Source organism: Musa acuminata, chromosome BXJ1-10 (genome assembly GCF_036884655.1).
Source record: "Musa acuminata AAA Group cultivar baxijiao chromosome BXJ1-10, Cavendish_Baxijiao_AAA, whole genome shotgun sequence".
NCBI classification, from domain to species: domain Eukaryota; kingdom Viridiplantae; phylum Streptophyta; class Magnoliopsida; order Zingiberales; family Musaceae; genus Musa; species Musa acuminata.
Genome location: NC_088336.1, coordinates 28872837 through 28893060, shown reverse-complemented (window position 1 = coordinate 28893060; position 20224 = coordinate 28872837). Strand labels below are relative to the sequence as shown.

General features: G+C 38.2%; 2 protein-coding genes and 1 long non-coding RNA gene across 12 annotated transcripts; all 3 read right to left on the bottom strand.

The window, feature by feature from the left end:
- Positions 1-1245: 1245 nt before the first annotated feature.
- Positions 1246-2007, bottom strand: LOC135595051 (uncharacterized). Its single transcript, XR_010480269.1, has 2 exons — positions 1844-2007; positions 1246-1389 (listed from the first exon to the last, which is right to left on the bottom strand). It is a non-coding gene; the product is annotated as an uncharacterized LOC135595051 (long non-coding RNA).
- A 474-nt stretch (positions 2008-2481) lies between these two features.
- LOC135596001 (ent-kaur-16-ene synthase, chloroplastic-like) lies at positions 2482-11704 on the bottom strand. Of its 9 annotated transcripts, none has more exons than XM_065087619.1 (17): positions 10967-11511; positions 10620-10787; positions 10424-10543; positions 9820-9954; positions 9073-9125; positions 8702-8987; positions 8449-8629; positions 6076-6317; positions 5867-5987; positions 5693-5790; positions 5396-5613; positions 5140-5252; positions 4957-5055; positions 4654-4869; positions 4421-4562; positions 4103-4348; positions 2482-2887 (listed from the first exon to the last, which is right to left on the bottom strand). In XM_065087619.1, exons 4-17 carry the CDS (start codon positions 9866-9868, stop codon positions 2579-2581), a joined length of 2373 nt encoding a protein of 790 aa, XP_064943691.1. In that variant the 5' UTR covers positions 9869-9954; positions 10424-10543; positions 10620-10787; positions 10967-11511; the 3' UTR covers positions 2482-2578. The 9 variants fall into 9 exon arrangements, with proteins under 9 accessions (XP_064943691.1, XP_064943694.1, XP_064943689.1 ...); XM_065087622.1 differs by having other exon boundaries at positions 10429-10543; XM_065087617.1 differs by lacking the exons at positions 10620-10787; positions 10967-11511 and adding an exon at positions 11563-11704.
- Positions 11705-12820: 1116 nt separating this feature from the next.
- On the bottom strand, positions 12821-20148 carry LOC135595999 (ent-kaur-16-ene synthase, chloroplastic-like). 2 transcript variants are annotated; one of them, XM_065087614.1, is made up of 15 exons: positions 19924-20148; positions 18666-18781; positions 17920-17978; positions 17549-17834; positions 17294-17474; positions 16126-16343; positions 15917-16037; positions 15743-15840; positions 15446-15663; positions 15189-15301; positions 15008-15106; positions 14705-14920; positions 14472-14613; positions 14152-14397; positions 12821-13175 (listed from the first exon to the last, which is right to left on the bottom strand). In XM_065087614.1, the coding sequence occupies exons 2-15, from the start codon at positions 18712-18714 to the stop codon at positions 12867-12869; spliced, it is 2355 nt and encodes a 784-aa protein (XP_064943686.1). In that variant the 5' UTR covers positions 18715-18781; positions 19924-20148; the 3' UTR covers positions 12821-12866. The 2 variants fall into 2 exon arrangements, with proteins under 2 accessions (XP_064943686.1, XP_064943687.1); XM_065087615.1 differs by having other exon boundaries at positions 17920-17972; positions 19924-20147.
- Between the last annotated feature and the right edge of the window lie 76 nt (positions 20149-20224).

Genomic DNA, 20224 nt, shown 5'->3' with positions numbered 1-20224 from the left:
TAAAAACTCTGCTGCAAGTTTTTCCAGCAATGACTCCTCAAATAACTTGTTGCGCAATTCCTGGATCCCATATTTTTTGTACTATTCCTTTGATTGTACATATCTTTTTGAGTAATCTAGTGCATCGACCTGCTGTTTCTCTTAGTTGTTTTCATCTGATAACTTGTGTCTCATTCTCTTTGCGTGTCAATTGACCCTCCTATTTGCGATGGCATAATATTCTTCGGGCTTCTTTTAATCTTCCTTTTTCAGTAGAACATGTTTATTGGAAAATACAGTCTTATTATGATGCACTTTCTTGAATCATTAGCTAGAGTGGTAAAGCACTTTCTTTGAATTGTTGATTTTTAGATATTCTTGTTGTTTAATATTTAATATCATTCCTCCTTTATGCATATTGCTGCTCTCTCACAAAGGCCAAACCACACGAAGTTATAGGAGTGATGACAACGAAATGCCCAAATCGTATGCGTCATCTTCCGTTACTGTATGCGTCATCATCATCATCATCATCATCTTCTTCTTCTGTTTCGCTTTGTTCTACTACGAAATGCCCAAATTGTTATTTGTTGTGCACATAAATTTGCATGGTTGACGAAAGGTGGGGTGGGTCTCTGCTGATGAGCAACTCCTCAAATGGGTGTGACGGGAGGCATTCGCTGTGGAGGCGGTGGAGGGAGTTTCACATCAATACTTTAGTCAGTTAATTAAGTGGAAACCCTAAACCCTAATATTTACCCGAGGTAGTTTCACATCAATTTTGTTTACGAGCAACATTTCCCATCATTCAAGCCTCATCTGTTGCTTCCAATGAGGAGGGTCATGTAAAAGCAAAATCTCCTGGAAGAATAAATAGCATCGACCAGTATCCTAGTGTCGTCCTATAATAGATACACATCCACAAACATCTTATGAGGAGATATCTCGATAATAAGAGGGAATTACTATATGAGTATTAACGGAGACAAGAACACCTCATCCTCCTCACGTGGGTGGACCGATTCTTGACTAAGATAGCCATTATAGCGGCCAAGAAAAGAAGCTTCCGTCTTCCCGGGATGCCCTTTTCAGGGCAACCCTAGAGACAGATAGATAGATAGATAGATGTTTGGGAATCGAATGAATCAAAACCAATTGAACCGAGACATTTTAGGTCTTGGCGGGCGGAAACTAGCAAGAAGATGAAGTTGGCGAACGATGCAAATACAAGGAGAGCAACAACGAAGAAAACCAACACCACATCGGTGAAGAAAAAGTAGTAAGATTCATACTATAAAAGTGAAAACTCTGATAAATTATAATATCCGTTCAATATTATAATCAGTTTACCACAGTTCTTTGTCCTCGAAACCCAAGTCCAAGAAAGAACGGTAGCACCAATTTGTTTTCCTAAAATGGGAAGCATTCCAGCATCAAGAACAGTGATCGGGAACGAGAAGGGGATAACCATACAAAAAGAAATGATATACAGGAAAGAAAAAAGCAATACGACCGACGAAGAAAGGCAAGAATCTCTTTATAAGAGCAAGAACTCGAGGAAACAAAGCAAGTACCCTATCACAACAATCCTTACCCTCCCCTCATGTCTCCCCACATTCAATCCTTACCTTCCAGATGAACAACATAGGAAGAAAGGAAACAGGATCTGAAGCCTATGTCTCCCCACATTCTTCTTGCAGAGGAACAAAAGAGTAAGAAAAGAAGCCGATCAAAAGAACACTACAAGATCTCAAGGTCAAGAAAGCGCACGAGCATATCAGAGATCAAGAAAGATTCGGAACGTTAAACAGGATGAGATCGTCTCTGTCGACGAGAAAAAAGAAAGAGAGGGATAGAAGGTCACCTCAGGGAGAAGGCGAAAAGAAGAAGAGGACGCCGAAAGGAAGGTGCTTCTCCTCCAGGGACGACTCCGCTTTCTTGACGTTCTCCGTCGCCTCCACCACCATGGCCTTCTCCTCTTCAGTTTTCCCCTCTCCTTCTGAGAGCCGAGAAAGAGCGGGGAAATCACGCAAGGGACCGGTGCGCAGCGAATGGCGAGAGAGCAGTTAGTTATAGGGCTTTCCTAACGCACGCTGTGGGTTCGATCTCATGCATCTCAACCGTCAAATATGCATCCTGATTCGTTGAATTAAAGAATCTGACGGTTAATGATGTGACCACCGTTTTACTTAGGATACAACCCGAGCGCATCCTATCAATTTCTAGCTTTTCTGCAGGATGGCCAATCGAAACAGATCGTGTGAAGGTGGTGATTTATAGATTCTTGGGATGAGGGGACGTGATGCGACGTCAGCTCACGACGAACTCGTAGGCGCCGCATTCCACGATAGATAGCTGTGCATGCATTTAAGTATTTTCTTTATTATTAACATATATGAGTGATCATTAGATATAACCTTCCGGACGATAACCAAGAATAAGAGATGAGAAGAAGAAGCAGGTTAGAGATGTACTGCTGGTAATCGTTTGCAGCGGGGAAAGGATGAGAAACCCAATAATCATTTATTGCCATAATAAACTCATCGGTTTGGTTTATAAAAGACCATCAAACGCCTCCACTTATTCCCCAAGAATTCGATTATATTTGGCTGACCTTTAGTGGTTCATGAATGACTGAATTCACAGCACCAAGCATCTCGTTTGGCGAAGTAAATCCATCGGTCTTCATGTAGAAGACATGCAGGATCCTGCACATCTTCCAAAAGAGATCCTTGCAAGGCCTTGGGACGACACTTCCATCTTGTTGCAGCACCAGCCTCAAGAGCTCAGTCCTACTTCCGTCGATGGCCCTTTGCATCTCTTTCTTCACCTCTTCTTCCGAAGCTGAACCATGACTGTGAAGAATACGTAGTGACACGCTGTTCAACTTTCCTTCCTTGCCTTCTCTCTGCCCATGTAATGATGATAATTTAGAATAAGTTAAACGACAGCAACAGAGTATACTCACAAGAAAACAATGATTAAGAGCACAGATGTCACTAGAAATGTCAACAGGATCTATCTTTCGAATCATCATACAACTTACAATGGTCATCCTTTTCCTCAGCACGTCTGCTAAATTCACAAATATGGGGGTTTCACAATTACAGCATTTAGTTGCAGTCAAGCAAGTAAATATTACAGGGTTTCCAGAATGGAAACAGGAAACCACTCAAAAGAACAAAGATCAAGCAATTAAATACAGGATTTCGAGAATGGAAATAGGAAACCCCTCAAAGGAAGAAAGATCTTATTGTATACAATTGATAAAACAAATGAAGCAGCATGCCACATGATTAAATCAGAAAAAATATGTGGCCTTTTTCACAGAACAAAGGAAGAGCTTAATATATAGCAATTTCAAGGCATATTTAACAGTCCAGAATGAAGGCAAAAAAAGGAACAAATGTTGGAAGGATGAAAGTATTCTAACGGGTGAAAGAACTACTGCTTAAAATCCAAACTGAAGATTCCGGAACCATGTTTCTAAGTGTAAAATATCATTCAAACCATGATTCTAACATGACCAAGTGAAAGATGTAGATTATATTTCTGAGGATAAATGTATAACATGATTGATCACAAACCCTAACATACAGATGACAATAGGCATCTATAATTTTTCTATAACTGTCCATGGATATACTCTAAACCAAGGTATGCAATTTTGTATCGTATTAGAATTTCGACATTCGCTCGGTACGATACGATACTATATACCGAGCGGTATACGATTCGGTATATCGCTCGGTATATATATATATATATATATATATACATATATATATATATAAAAGATTATATATAAATATTCTTATAAAAGGCGACGTCACGTCGCCTCGACGATGTCGCCGAAAAAGGTGACGTGACATCACCTTTCATTATATATATATATATATATATATCGTTCCATCCGGTAACTGATGGTCCATGTACCGATAAGCTGATGGACTGATATGTACCACCCATACCAGACGGTATTATTCGAAATTGTATACTTTGCTCTAAATACAATTAGCAACAAAATATACAACTCACTGAACAATGCCACACCCTAAGTTTTTGTGTGATTTCATACAGCATTTGTTAATTGTAAGGATAATTTGTATAAAGAAAATCTTACTTGAAAACCTCGTATGTCGTTAAGAAGACGCCCACATGTGCTTACTAGTTTGAGCAAATTCAGATATTCTGGATGATTGACAACATATTCAGGAAGCTGTGGCCCAACAAAATAGAGCGCTGGGAGGATAATTGGTCCTAAAGCAAAGGACACATATCCATTCAACATGTACTCATCCAGTGTTGGAACTTCTTTGTTGAGTGTCCACTCTGCCTCTTTCATCATGGACTTCATCAAACTAAGCCACTGAAATCAAATAATTTGTCAAAACCTTCACCCTCCAGGAGAAAAGAGAGAGGGAGAGGGATTTGATCTCACTATTTCAACTAAATGATGGGTGATGCTACGCTGCTGCAATGCAGATGCCCTAATACCGAGCTCATTTATTGTACTAAACAGAGCAGAAAAAATAATCTTGACTTGTTCCGAGCAGGACTCTTCTTTCCAAGTTCCATCCCACCTGTTAAAATTCAAGAAAGATAACTTTGTACCTAATGAACTTTTAAAATAATCATCAGGTGGAGCTCAAACAAAAAGGAAATAGCACATACTTCTCAACCAATGAAATAAGACTTTCAAGCTCTTCTCTGGATCCTCCAAAGTCGAAGAAGTCATCAACAACAGTGGTGAGAATACTATTTTTGGCCCAGGACATGCGAGCTTCAGACATTTCAGGAGAGAAAAGAGTAGCAGCAGCAGAAAAATAGCAATATGCCTGCTTCTGCCGGGCAAATTCTAGCTGATCCAATTTATTCTCTTTGACCCAACTGTCAAGATGAAATAGTACCATCATAAAACATATACTGGAGAATTAAGCTACAATGTCATGGTTCAGAAAAAGAAAGCAAACCTACTCCTCAAGATTTTGGAGTTCTTTGTGATATATAGACTGAGAAGTACAGAAATCTTCCAGTGCCAGTCCTAAGAGATTATTGTCATTTATACCACCATATCTGTTTTAAAGTTCAGTTTAGAAATCAATAACAAGAAGCAAATAGTAAATAGTCCCTTGCCAACATATTGTATAGTTAACTTACTGGTATAATGTTTTGAGAACATGGAACTTTTCAGCACCGAAGTTCTCAATATTTCTTTTGTGCTCTAGGCGATCAAGATTTGCATAAAACGGAAAGTTTAGAGCATAATCTACCTGGAAGAGCAATAAATGAATGCAAAAATTTAAATAACACTTCCAAGGATCTGCTCATATACAACAAATGGTCAACAAAATAACCAGCCTTCAATACGAAGCATCAGCTTTGCATCATTGCCAAAGACAATCAACCAGTTTACCTCTTGTAAAGCAACTTGCGGTCCAAGTTTTTGGTTGCAAATCAATGCTTGCTTGAGAAAGTCTCTTGACCAGGAGCCCAGTTTATCTAAAACTTGTTCATTTGGTGAGATTTTGATTTGTGATGCCTTGTAAAGTTCCAAAACGGTACTCACATCTTTTAGGTATCCTTGCAGGGAGTTGTAGAAATAGTTTACTTCACTGAACTGGGTAAAGCAATCTACAAAAACATTTTAACCATCATCCATGATACAATAGATGTGGTAACAAAGGCTGAATCAAAACGTAAAACAAATTACCTGAGGATACATCATATCCATTCATTCGTAAAAGACGAAAAGCCATGGCACATGTGGCCATGTCTGAACTAATTTCTTCAACGTTTAGCAACCAGCATCTGCAAATTCAGCTAGGATCAAGTTATTTTAAATTAAAATCTCAACGTATTAAAAATTTTATTTTTAGCATGGCACCTATATATTCTGTCCAAAATGCTCTTTATCTCGCGACTAAAATGTCGAGCGACTCCCAACCTTTCAATGTTGTCAATCATGCAAAGATGTATATGCACATCTACAGGATATGAAGTAGGAACTGTGAAAAACCAACAAGTGTATTCAATAAATTGTGTAATATTAGCAAACTCACCTTTACATCTTATGAGACAAGGGAATGATGTCACCTGAACAGCCAAACCTCGATAGAAGAGAACGCAAATACTCGAGAGCTTTAGCATCATAAATATGCATCAGTGCAGCAGCAGTTGTGGATGGTGAATTGAATAGCGATCCATTTTCCCTTTGATATTTCATAATTTCTCTCCAGTCCAATATATTCCCCAATCCTTCTGCAACATATGCTAAATAGGCTTTTCGTCCCTCACAATTGTTTCCTTGTTCTCTAAATAATAATATATGAACAATTCTGAGGAGCAATTTCAGAGTATAAAAAGGACATAAACAACAGATCATATAGATGCCGAAATACAACACATTATAAATTCAACTATGTTCAAGAATGATAATCAACAAAAAGGGCAAATATATAAACCCCATGAAATCTATAATTCTATATAACATATAGAGATACTTGTTTTATATTTTTTGAGGAAAGATACTATTTTACGTTTGCTTCTACTTATAGAATCTAGACACGAAGTGGACCAGCAAGGGCTATGTATAAAATTGCCAATGGCTACACCACATAATAAAAAGCAAACAGTACATGTTCCGCAACATAAAGACTCAAAATAGTTCATCAGAAAAAAAACAAGAACATTCCAAAACCATTTGTTATACTAGTCAACCATGTAAGCAATCTCATTTTAAATGACACTAAATAGTGATGGTGATTAGCCACAGGTTTCTATTCTTGCTAATTTAATGATCTTGGAGGCAACAACTAAATTATCATTAAATACAACATATAGTGATATCACTTTATTGCTTTCACTCATAGTCATGACTTAAGCATTAAAGAGGAATGAATTAGCCAACTGGATATTAAGCTCATGAATATGACAAAATAAATTAAACAGATCAAAGATGAAACAATGCTGTATAACAATCAATGAAGCCTTTCACTTGCACCAAGAAGTGATAACTAATAAAAGAGCCCTTGCAATTTTACAATAAAAAATTTAAATTCTTGACTTAATGCAGATCAGAATGAACAAACAATTCAATAAGATAGGTAGTTCTCTAATTTTCAGTAAATTCACCTGAAATAACTTAAAAAATGTGTACAGATTGCTATAATTAAAAGTAGCATATAATATCTTGTACAAAAAATTACTGATAAACCAGCTTGAAAAGTACAATATTAGCAAAATATATCTAAACCTAAAATGCAATAAGAACCAATACATCTTGTCAATATTTTGTCAACCTTTTAGTAAAGTCTTCTAACGTTTTCAAACCAAGTTATCCTTCCTCAACAATCAGAAGACTGTATAAGACAAAGAGCTAAAGTGCCATCACAGAAAACATAATCTAGATATTCATGCTCCATTACATTATAGAATTTTGGTTACTAAAGGATGAGTCTACAGTAAAAGAAGGTAAAACATTAAACAAGAATATAACAAGTAGACTAGATTTAACACAGTAGTTGAATACCAGAAGAAGATGAATGGTCAATTTAGTAGCTATATGTGTGATGAGAAAGATATCTGTACCCATTTTGTGGAACGATATCATCTCAGCCAAAGTTATAAAGAGGCTCAAGGCTCGCTAAGGTCTCTCAGAGCCTAGGCATGATGTGAGACATGCGTCTCACAAGCACGAGGCATATTTGGAATGACAAAGCAAAGGCCCAACATCCACATAAATGTAAAATGTATCACTTTCATGTCAGTGTTACATACAAGGTTTGCTAAACTGGTTGGTTTGGTACAGTCTACTGGGTTTTTATCGGGCCAACCGTCGACCGGTACACGGACCAGCCCAAACTGGACAGTCTGGTCTGGTTCAAATATTATATATAAGTATCTTATTTCTTTTACCCTTTTAGTTAGGGTTCCAAAGCACCGGCTCCTTGAGCTCATGAAGAGGCCCAAAGAGCTGGCACTCGCCACTTGCACGGATTGCAGCTCACCACTCGCTGCCCACTGTGCACTCAGGTACACCTCCTTTTTCTTTCCTTCTTTTTCCTTCTTCTATCTTCTTCCTCCTATTCCTTCCTCTTTCTCAACTTCTTCCTCTTTTTCATACTTTTCCTTTTTTTCCTTTGCTTCCTCTTCCTTCTTCCTCCCCTCCTCCCCCTCTCCGACGGTTCACAGGTACACTGGAACGGACCAAACCCATACAGTCCAACTATGGACCGGCACAGGTCATCACCGAAACTGCAAACCATTGTCATACACGCTAAAATAACATACTATATTATTGCTATTTGTTAATTCGACTGGCTTCATGGATCTTGTAAGCGCTGTGTCAAGGAGATATGTAATATTCGAACATTGCCAGGTATCTATCGTACATATGATTCACAAGAAAAAAAGGAGAATTCAAATATGAGAAATCCTGAAAACACAAAATACTTAAATAATTCCAACCTTTGTAGTTCTGCGTCTCGCTTGCAAAGCATGTTATTTATGTCACTTTGGTCGATGGGAATTTCTAAACCAATGTTGAGGGCATATTCGAGCATACCAGGAAATATAATATCAAAGCCAATAGGAGAATGCAATTGCTCATCGACAATGCGAGAAAAGTTACTTTCAATAAAGCTGAGACCTGCAATAATGACAATAAACAGTCAATTAATGCACACACAGTTCAAATTTATGACTCTTGTTTTGCATATACCTCTCCTAACATGTTCTTGACCAGATTTCCATCGCTCGAGTGCAAGTATACATGCCAAAGTGGAAGCCAGACCATCATTAATAAGAGAGGGATGGAAATGATGAAGTCCCCATGAGCCATCAGGATGTTGATTGTCTAATATCCAATTCAGACATTGTGGGAAACATGGACGCTGAGGAGACATCGGAGAAGGGACCATTGCTACCCATGCAGTGTCATAAGATGAAGCTGAAAGTTCAATCTTCTGCAAATGCTCCCTGATTCTTTCCATCGATCCATTTGAGTACTGAAATGCATTTGGAAATTACAGTCCATCCACATGTATCATTACTAGATTTAGAAGACATAGATGAATGAAACTGACATCATACCAGTAATGTACTGTTTCCACTTGTATGCTTCTTGCATCCATGATCTAGTTTTGCTGCACGTCAAATCAAAAAAGATCAAAAGAAATTAGAACACAGCAAGGACATCAGTAACTGAAGAAACTAAACCCAAGAGGACAATTTTGTCAGCACCTCCTCACATAGAGATAAAAGAAGGGAAAAAAAGAATCATAGAATCAATTCATGTCAGTTTTAACAATTTATGAAGAAAAAGACGCTGATGTGTAGCAAACAATATAACAAGGAAAAAGATGCATAATCAAAATCAGCAGTATGTTATATCTTGGTTAGCCCAAGTAAACAAATTAACTCTTCTCCGTAAGTGTCGGAAGAACTTTATGCTCAAGAAAACTACTAAATAAACTAATAACTTTGGAGGCATCTCGATCATAAATGAAAAGATTGAATCTTTACTTTCAGGTTTTTACTTTCTGAAAAAGAAAAAAAGGCAAAGCACAATTATCATAAGAAACACAGTCCATAAACGACAATATAACCGCTATCAAGCATTATAACAAGAATAAATTAAGCCATGAAAAACATAATTTCATCGATAGTCCACATCAAACATGTCAGATAACTGAAAATACCAAGTCAACAAACATGAAATACTGACATTAAAAGGTTTATCTTCTAAATGGAATTGTAGAACAGAAAATAATAATGATGAAGAAGAAGCGGATAGTATCTAAGGAGACCTTTCATGCTCGGATTAGAAAAGTTAAGTACCTCTTGGAGCAGGACCTCTGACAAATTGTGCAATTGGCAAACCAGACATTTGAGAATCTCAATCTCTAATGCTTGAAATGGAACCTTACAGAGAACAGAATCCGACAGGCACTGCGCTACACTTGTAAATGTACACTGGAAGAAAAAAAGAAAGGATTGAATAAAACAGAGGGACGAGAAGCAAAGCTTCATGAATATTGAACGAGAATGCAAAATTTGGTGATGGAATGTTCAATTGTTTAGACACTATTCGACTATTATTGCTATGTTAGATCATATAAATGACCTGATGAAATCAAACTAAAGCAAAGAAAAGATTGCAGATGATTTGTAAGGTGCATCAATCTTGCGATTTTTGAGGTCCAGTAGCTTTCCTTCCTTGGAAAATAACGTTCTTTCCCTGTTACACTATGCCGATCTTTTATCATAACACCTTTTTTTTTGTCTTTTTGATATACTCATATGCAGAAGATTCTTATTCTTAGTGGCACATATTTTAAGGAACATGTATCTTTTTAATTTTTATTGATAAAGAAAAGTTTGAACTTGCAAACCAATACTGCATCAATGAAAATGAAAGGAAAGGGATATCCTTGCTTCTCACTCTACCAACGCTTAAAGACAAGAGGAGTGATGTATTCCGATTTTCCCTTTGATGAGAACAGCCATGTCGAAGATCATTATCATCATATCCTTATCTCGTCATACGAATGCAAGTCTTTTCCTGTAAACAAATTCAATCTTCTAGTTAAACTTGACACAGGAATAACCAACGTACCGGCTGATGTGGAAAGTCTCACATCGTACTATGAGCAACCGTTCAAAAAGGATGTAAAAGTCTCTTCTAGCCGACATATTCTTAGTTTTCAAATTTATGGAAGGTGACTGTCAAACCACAAAAGGATGTACATCAATTTCACCCTGATGGAACACAACTTCCCTGAAATCAAGGGCAACGTATTTCCAACCTAAAGTAGCCATGTAAAAAAATATAACTTATCAATAATTCCACAAACTTAGCTTCGAACCGAACTGGATCGGATTGAAACAAATGGAGGTGCAAACATATACATGCATCAAGAGACGAATAGGCACCTCGCACATATGAATACATACATATACATGCGCATGGTATGCAGATGTTTACCTAGGTCCAATTTAACCCCATATGGGGGAGGAGGAGCTACAGCCTCCGAGGGCTGGATAGGCGCAGAATAAGCTCAGGGTGCACAAAGCGCCAATGCGAGGAATTGAAATCTAGCGCTTCTAAACCCAGCAGAATGCACTATCGCCCGGTAAAAGAAGGGTATCGAACACACACACATGCCCATGCACATACATAGATAAAAGAGTAAAGAACTCAACAAGCATTGAAAGGGCCCGGATCAAAGTCATATCAGAGATATACGGCTACAGAATGGCCCAATCTATCTATCTATCTATCTACCTTATCTAGTTAAAAAACACCAGGCCCCTTCCTTTATGATACCCATAAAAGAATCGTGGGTACAAAATCACGGCCAGTTATTCATCATCCAGTCATCGAGAGTACGAAGGAATTCGCGTTCCCAGCACAGAGACAAGGTTATATATGTCATGCGATGCACCAAAAAGAGTCGGAGGGAAAACGTGGTCCGCAGAAGAACAGATAAGTTGTTGGGTTTTCACAATCTCGAAAACAAAATGAAGCGGAGAGGAATAGGGGGGCGAGGAGAGGAAGGAGCGGGGCGATGGAAACATTACCAGCAGCGACCGGAATCAAACTTCTCGAGTCGCACGAAGGCGAAGGAGAGCGGGCCGCAATGGTATGGTGAGGTTCGTCGCACACAAATATGCCTACCGATTTCTTTCTCTCTGCAGCATCAGAAAATAAAAATAAAGCGGTTTGGCGAGGACCGTCTGTGCCCTCCCGGGGGGGGGGGGTTTCCCCTTAAATCCATCATCAGGATCACGGCCATTCCAACTCGTCGTGGGGCCCACGTCAGGATCTTGATTGATTCGTTGCGATTTGGGTTGCATGTCTTTTTGAGGAGCATCGGAGCCCAGCACTGAATGTTGCTTCTTAGAAACAGACGAAATAGCTTTCGAGTTGGATTACGGACGAAGAAAAGATTGAACAGATACTTCGATCCAAGCAGCAGAATAGTTAGTTGTGAATCAAGTCATTCTACGGTCGGAATGGGGAAGTCAATTCCAATTTGATCCCCATCACAGGATGATTGTAAACTTTACGAGCTTTAATTGTATCTTCCGACAAACGAGGTGGGAATTAATTATAGATGAAGATGGATACGCGTTCCAAACGCTTGGATGCCTCGTAAGACAAGACAAGGCCAACAACCATTTCATTAATTGTACCTACTGATAATTAATTGTAGGGTGCGGTTGCAAACCTACGCCACACCCTCTGGCTCGGATAAAGAAAGAGGGACACATCACCGCCTTTTGCATTTTCTTGTTGGGACACCGATACAGCCAGCACAGGGATAGGGATAGGGATGAAGATCGATCACAACGAAAGCCTAAGACATTCGCTACGACAGAGGTAACAGGCTGAATTGAATTGAGCCAGAGGCATCTTTAAGTGAAAATTTAACTAAGATAGAGGTAGGCCAAACGAGTGAGTCAGAAAATTCAACCCATAATAAATGAGTTAAAAAATTTAACCCATAATGAGCTCGATTTGTATAAGTCAAAAAATTCGACCCGTATTGAGATATTCACTGTGACATAAGCATAAACTTAATATACTCCAAACATTCAAGTCGGAAAAAACAGAAGGCTAAACCCGATCAACCTTTGTGCGAGACCCTCGAGGAGACCGGAATCACCTAGGCCTCACCTCGATTACTCGGAGACTATCCACAGATCACCTCAAACACGTAAGTGTCACACAAGCACCTCATAAGATCGCCATGATGGTTATACGGACGATTTCTCGCTTTTGGGTCAAGATTGAGCCGTGCCAACTACGAGTCAACGACATCAAAGCAACAACTGCTGATAAAAAACCATCAAGCTCCTCCATTTATTCCCCATGAATTCCATTACATGTGGCTGACCTTTAGTGGTTCATAAATGACTGAATTCACAGCACCAAGCATCTCGTTTGGCGAAGTAAATCCATCGGTCTTCATGTAGAAGACATGCAGGATCCTGCACATCTTCCAAAAGAGATCCTTGCAACGCCTTGGGACGACACTTCCATCTCGTTGCAGCACCAGCCTCAAGAGCTCAGTCCTACTCCCGTCGATGGCCCTTTGCATCTCTTTCTTCACCTCTTCTTCCGAAGCCGAACCATGACTGTGAAGAATACGTAGTGACACGCTGTTCAACTTTCCTTCCTTGCCTTCTCTCTGCCCATGTAATGATGATAATTTAGAATAAGTTAAACGACAGCAACAGAGTATACTCACAAGAAAACAATGATTAAGAGCACAGATGTCACTAGAAAAGTCAACAGGATCTATCTTTCGAATCATCATACAACTTACAATGGTCATCCTTTTCCTCAGCACGTCTGCTAAATTCACAAATATGGGGGTTTCACAATTACAGCATTTATTTGCAGTCAAGCAAGTAAATATTACAGGGTTTCCAGAATGGAAACAGGAAACCACTCAAAAGGAACAAAGATCAAGCAATTAAATACAGGATTTCGAGAATGGAAATAGGAAACCCCTCAAAGGAAGAAAGATCTTATTGTATACAATTGATAAAACAAATGAAGCAGCATGCCACATGATTAAATCAGAAAAAAAATGTGGCCTTTTTCACAGAACAAAGGAAGAGCTTAATATATAGCAATTTCAAGGCATATTTAACAGTCCAGAATGAAGGCAAAAAAAGGAACAAAAGTTGGCAGGATGAAAGTATTCTTACGGGTGAGAAAGAACTACTGCTTAAAATCCAAACTGAAGATTCCGAAACCATGTTTCTAAGTGTAAAATATCATTCAAACCATGATTCTAACATGACCAAGTGAAAGATGTAGATTATGTTTCTGAGGATAAATATATAAGATGATTGATCACAAACCCTAACATACAGATGACAATAGGCATCTATAATTTTTCCATAATTGTCCATGAATATACTCTAAACCAAGGTATGCAATTTCATATCGTATTGAAATTTCGACATTCGCTCGGTACGGTACGATACTGTATACCGAACGATATATATATATATATCATTCCATCCGGTAAGTGACGGTCCGTGTATCGATAAGCTGATGGACCGGTATATACCGCCCGTACCGGACGGTATTATTCGAAATTGTATACCATGCTCTAAACACAATTAGCAACAAAACATATAAGAAAATCTTACTTGAAAACCTTGCATGTCGTTAAGAAGACGCCCACATGTGCTTACTAGTTTGAGCAAATTATGATATTCTGGATGATTGACAACATATTCAGGAAGCTGTGGCCCAACAAAATAGAGCGCTGGGAGGATAACTGGTCCTCCAGCAAAGGACAGACATCCATTCAACATGTACTCATCCAGCGATGGAACTTCTTTGTTGAGTGTCCACTCTGCCTCTTTCATCATGGACTTAATCAAACTAAGCCACTGAAATCAAATAATTTGTCAAAACCTTCTCCCTTAAGGAGAAAAGACAGAGGGAGAGAAGGATTTGATCTCACTATTTCAACTAAATGGTGGGTGACGCCATGCCGCTGCAATGCAGATGCCCTAATACCGAGCTCATTTATTGTATTAAACAGAGCAGAAAAAATAATCTTAACTTGTTCAGAGCAGGACTCATCTTTCCAGGTTCCATCCCACCTGTTAAAATGCAAGAAAGATAACTTTGTACCTAATGAACTTTTAATATAATCGTCTAGTGGAGCTCAAACAAAACGGAAATAGCACATACTTCTCAACCAACGAAATAAGACTTTCAAGCTCTTCTCTGGATCCTCCAAAGTCGAAGAAGTCATCAACAACAGTGGCGAGAATACTATTTTTGGCCCAGGACATGCGAGCTTCAGACATTTCAGGAGAGAAAAGAGTAGCAGCAGCAGAAAAATAGCAATATGCCTGCTTCTGCCGGGCAAATTCTAGCTGATCCAATTTATTCTCTTTGACCCAACTGTCAAGATGAAATAGTACCATCATAAAACATATACTGGAGAATTAAGCTACAATGTCATGGTTCAGAAAAAGAAAGCAAACCTACTCCTCAAGATTTTGGAGTTCTTTGTGATATATAGACTGAGTAGTACAGAAATCTTCCAGTGCCAGTCCTAAGAGATTATTGTCATTTATACCACCATATCTGTTTTAAAGTTCAATTTAGAAATCAATAACAAGAAGCAAATAGTAAATAGTCTCGCCAACATATTGTATAGTTAACTTACTGGTATGATGTTTTGAGAACATGGAACTTTTCAGCACCGAAGTTCTCAATATTTCTTTTGTGCTCTAGGCGATCAAGATTTGCATAAAACAGAAAATTTAGAGCATAATCTACCTGGAAGAGCAATAAATGAATGCAAAAATTTAAATAACACTTACAAGGATCTGCACACATACAACGAATGCCCAACAAAATAACCAGCCTTCAATGTGCAAGTATCAGCTTTGAATCATTGCCAAAGATGATCAACCAGTTTACCTCTTGTAAAGCAACTTGCGGTCCAAGATTTTGGTTGCTAATCAATGCTTGCTCGAGAAAGTCCCTTGACCAGGAGCCTAGTTTGTCTAAAACTTGTTCATTTGGTGAGATTTTGATTTGTGATGCCTTGTAAAGTTCCAAAACAGTACTCACATCTTTAAGGTATCCTTGCAGCGAGTTGTAGAAATAGTTTACTTCGCTGAACTTGGTAAAGCAATCTACAAAGACATGTTAACCATCACCCACGACACAATAGATATGGTAACAACGGCTGAATCAAAACCTGAAACAAATTACCTGAGGATACATCATATCCATTCATTCGTAAAAGACGAAAAGCCATGGCACATGTGGCCATGTCTGAACTAATTTCTTCATCGTTTAGCAACCAGCATCTGCAAATTCAGCTAGGATCAAGTTATTTTAAATCAAAATCTCAACGTATTAAAAAATTTATTTTTAGTGTGGCACCTATATATTCTGTCCAAAATGCTCTTTATCTCGTGACTAAAATGTCGAGCGACTCCCAACCTTTCAATGTTGTCAATCATGCAAAGATGTATATGCACATCTACTGGATATGAAGTAGGAACTGTGAAAAACCAACAAGTGTATTCAATAAATTGTGTAATATTAGCAAACTCACCTTTACATCCTATGAGACAAGGGAATGATGTCACCTGAACTGCCAAATCTCGATAGAAGAGAATGCAAATACTCGAGAGCTTTAGCATCATAAATATGCATCAGTGCAGCAGCAGTTGTGGATGGTGAATTGAATAGCGATCCATTTTTCCTTCGATATTTCATAATTTCTCTCCAGTCCAATATATTCCCCAATCCTTCTGCAACATATGCTAAATAGGCTTTTCGTCCCTCACAATTGTTTCCTTGTTCTCTAAATAATATACGAATAATTCTGAGTGAGCAATTTCAGAGCATAACAAGGCCATAAACAACAGATCATATAGATGCTGAAATACAACACATTATAAATTCAACTATGTTAAAGAATGATAATCAACAAAAAAGGAAAATATATAAACCCCATGAAATCTATATAACATATAGAGATACTTGTTTTATATTTTTTGAGGAAAGATACTATTTTGCATTTGTTTCTACTTATAGAATCTAGACACGAAATGGACCAGCAAGAGCTATGTATAAAATTGCCAATGGCTACACCACATAATAAAAAGCAAATGGTACATGTTCCCCAACATAAAGACTCAAAATAGTTCATCAGAAAAAAAACAAAAACATTCCAAAACCATTAGTTATACTAGTCAACCATGTAAGCAATCTCATTCTAAATGACACTAAATATTGACGGTGATTAGTCACAGGTTTCTATTCTTGCTATTTAATGATCTTGGAGGCAACAACTAAATTATCATTAAATACAACATATAGTGATATCACTTTATTGCTTTCACTCATAGGCATGACTTAAGCATCAAAGAGTAATGAATTAGCCAACTGGATATTAAGCTCACGAATATGACAAAATAAATTAAACAGATCAAGGATGAAACAATGCTGTATAACAATCAATGAAGCCTTTCACTTGCACCAAGAAGTGATAACTAATGAAAGAGCCCTGGCAATTTTACAATGAAAAATTAAAATTCTTGACTTAATGCAGGCCAGAATGAGCAAACTATTCAATAAGATAGGTAATTATCTAATTTTCAGTAAAATCACCTGAAATAACTTAGAAAATGTGTCTACTGATTGCTATAGTTAAAAGTAGCAAATAATATCTTGTATAAAAAATTACTGAGAAAAAAGGAGAATTCAAATATGAGAAATCCTGAAAACACAAATTACTTAAATAATTCCAACCTTTGTAGTTCTGCATCTCGCTTGCAAAGCATGTTTTTTGTGTCACTTTGGTCGATGGGAATTTCTAAGCCAATGTTGAGGGCATATTCAAGCATACCAGGAAATATAATATCAAAGCCAATAGGAGAATGCAATTGCTCATCGACAATGCGAGAAAAGTTACTTTCGATAAAGCTGAGACCTGCAATAATGACAATAAACAGTCAATTAATGCACACACACAGTTCAAATTTATGACTCTTGTTTTGCATATACCTCTCCTAACATGTTCTTGACCAGATTTCCATCGCTCAAGTGCAAGGATACATGCCAACGTGCAAGACAGACCATCATTAATAAGAGAGGGATGGAAATGATGAAGTCCCCATGAGCCATCAGGATGTTGATTGTCTAATATCCAATTCAGACATTGTGGGAAACATGGACGCTGAGGAGACATCGGAGAAGGGACCATTGCTACCCATGCAGTGTCATAAGATGAAGCTGAAAGTTCAATCTTCCGCAAATGCTCCCTGATTCTTTCCATCGATCCATTTGAGCACTGAAATGCATTTGGAAATTACAGTCCATCCACATGTGTCATTACTAGATTTAGAAGACATAGATGAATGAAACTGACATCATACCAGTAATGTCCTGTTGCCACTTGTATGCTTCTTGCATCCATGATCTAGTCTTGCTGCACCTCAAATAAAAAAAGATCAAAAGAAATTAGAACACAGCAAGGACATCAGTAACTGAAGAAACTAAACCTAAGAGGACAATTTTGTCAGCACCTCCTCACATAGAGATAAAAGAAGGGAAAAAAAGAATCATAGAATCAATTCATGTCAGTTTTAACTATTTATGAAGCAAAAGATGCTGATGTGAAGCAAACAATATAACAAGGAAAAAGATGCATAATCAAAATCAGGAGTATCTTATATCTTGGTTAGCCTAACTAAACAAATTAACTATTCTACGTAAGTGTCGGAAGAACTTTATGCTCAAGAAAACTACTAAATAAACTAATAACTTTGGAGGCATCTCGATCATAAATGAAAAGATTGAATCTTTACTATGAGGTTTTTACTTTCTGAAAAAGAAAAAAGGTACAGCACAGTTGTCATAAGAAGCACAGTCCATTAACGACAATATAACCACTATCAAGCATTATAACAAGAATAAATTAAGCCTTGAAAAACATAATTTCATCGATAGTCCACATCAAACATGCCAGATAACTGAAAATACCAAGTCAACAAACATGAAATACTGACATTAAAAGGTTTATCTTCTAAATGAAATTGAAGAACAGAAAATAATAATGATGAAGAAGAAGCGGATAGTATCTAAGGAGACCTTTCATGCTCGGATTAGAAAAGTTAAGTACCTCTAGGAGCAGGACCTCTGACAGGTTGTGCAATTGGCAAACCAGACATTTGAGAATCTCAATCTCTAATGCTTGAAATGGAACCTTACAGACAACAAAATCCGACAGGCACTGCGCTACACTTGCAAATGTACACCGGAAGAAAAAGAGAAAGGATTGAATAAAACAGAGGGACGAGAAGCAAAGCTTCATGAATAATATTGAACGAGAATGCAAAATTTCGTGATGTAATGTTCAATTGTTCAGACAATATTTGACTATTATTGCCATGTTAGATCATATAAATGACCTGATGAAATCAAACTAAAGCAAAGAAAAGATTGCAGCTGATTTGTAAGGTGCACCAATCTTGCGATTTTCGAGGTCCAGTAGCTTTCCTTCCTTGGAAAATAACGTTCTATCTCTGATACACTATGCCACACCTTTTTTTTTTTTTGATACACTCATATGCAGAAGATTCTTATTCTTAGTGACACATATTTTAAGGAACATGTATCTTTTTAATTTTTATTGATAAAGAAAAGTTCGAACTTGCAAACCAATACTGCATCGATGAAAATGAAAAGAAAGGGATATCCTTGCTTCTCAATCTACCAACGCTTAAAGACAAGAGGAGTGATGTATTCAGATTTTCCCTTTGATGAGAACAACCATTGTCGAAGATCATTATCATCGTCTCCTTATCTCGCCCGGTAAAAGAAGGGTATCGAACACACACACATGCTCACGCACATATATAGATAAAAGAGTAAAGAACTCGACAAGTATGAAAGGGCCCGGGTCAAAGTCATATCAGAAATCTATCGATCTACCAATCTATCAATCTCATGTACTAAACAAACAGCAGGCCCGTTCCTCTGTGATATCCATAAAAGAATCGTGGGTACAAAATCACAGCCAGATATGCATCATCCAGTCATCGTGGGTACGAGAGAATTCGTGTTCCCAGCACACAGAGAAGGTTGTATGCGTCATGCGATGCACCAAAAAGAGTCTGAGGTGGACGAATAATGGATTCGCCGCGGAAAACATGGTCCGCAGAAGAACAGATAAGTTCTTGGGTTTTCACAACCTTGGGCATCATCTCGAAAACGAAATGAAGCGGGGAGGAAGGAGAGGGGCGATGGAAACATTATCAGCGACCGGAATCGAACTTCTTGAGTCGCACGAGAGCGAAGGAGAGCGGGCCGACGCGGCAAGGACAGGAAAAGAAGGTGAATTTGCAATGGGGAGGTTTGTCGCACACAAATATGCCCACCTATTTCTCCGCAGCATCAGAAAATAAAATTAAAACGGCCGGTGAGCGCCGCCTTTGCCCCCGGTTTCCCCTAAATCTATGACGATCACGGCCAGACCAACTCATCGTGGGCCCCACCTCAGCGTCAGCAGCCGAGCTGGATCTTGCTCGTTTCGTTCGGTTTTGGTTTTCCAAGCCTTATTGAGGATCGTTGGAAGTCGGCAATAAATGTTGCTTCTGAGAAACAGATGGTACAGGGCGATGACCCAAAGAAATAGCTTTCGAGTTTCAGAACGGACGAAGAAAACGATTTTTCCCGAAG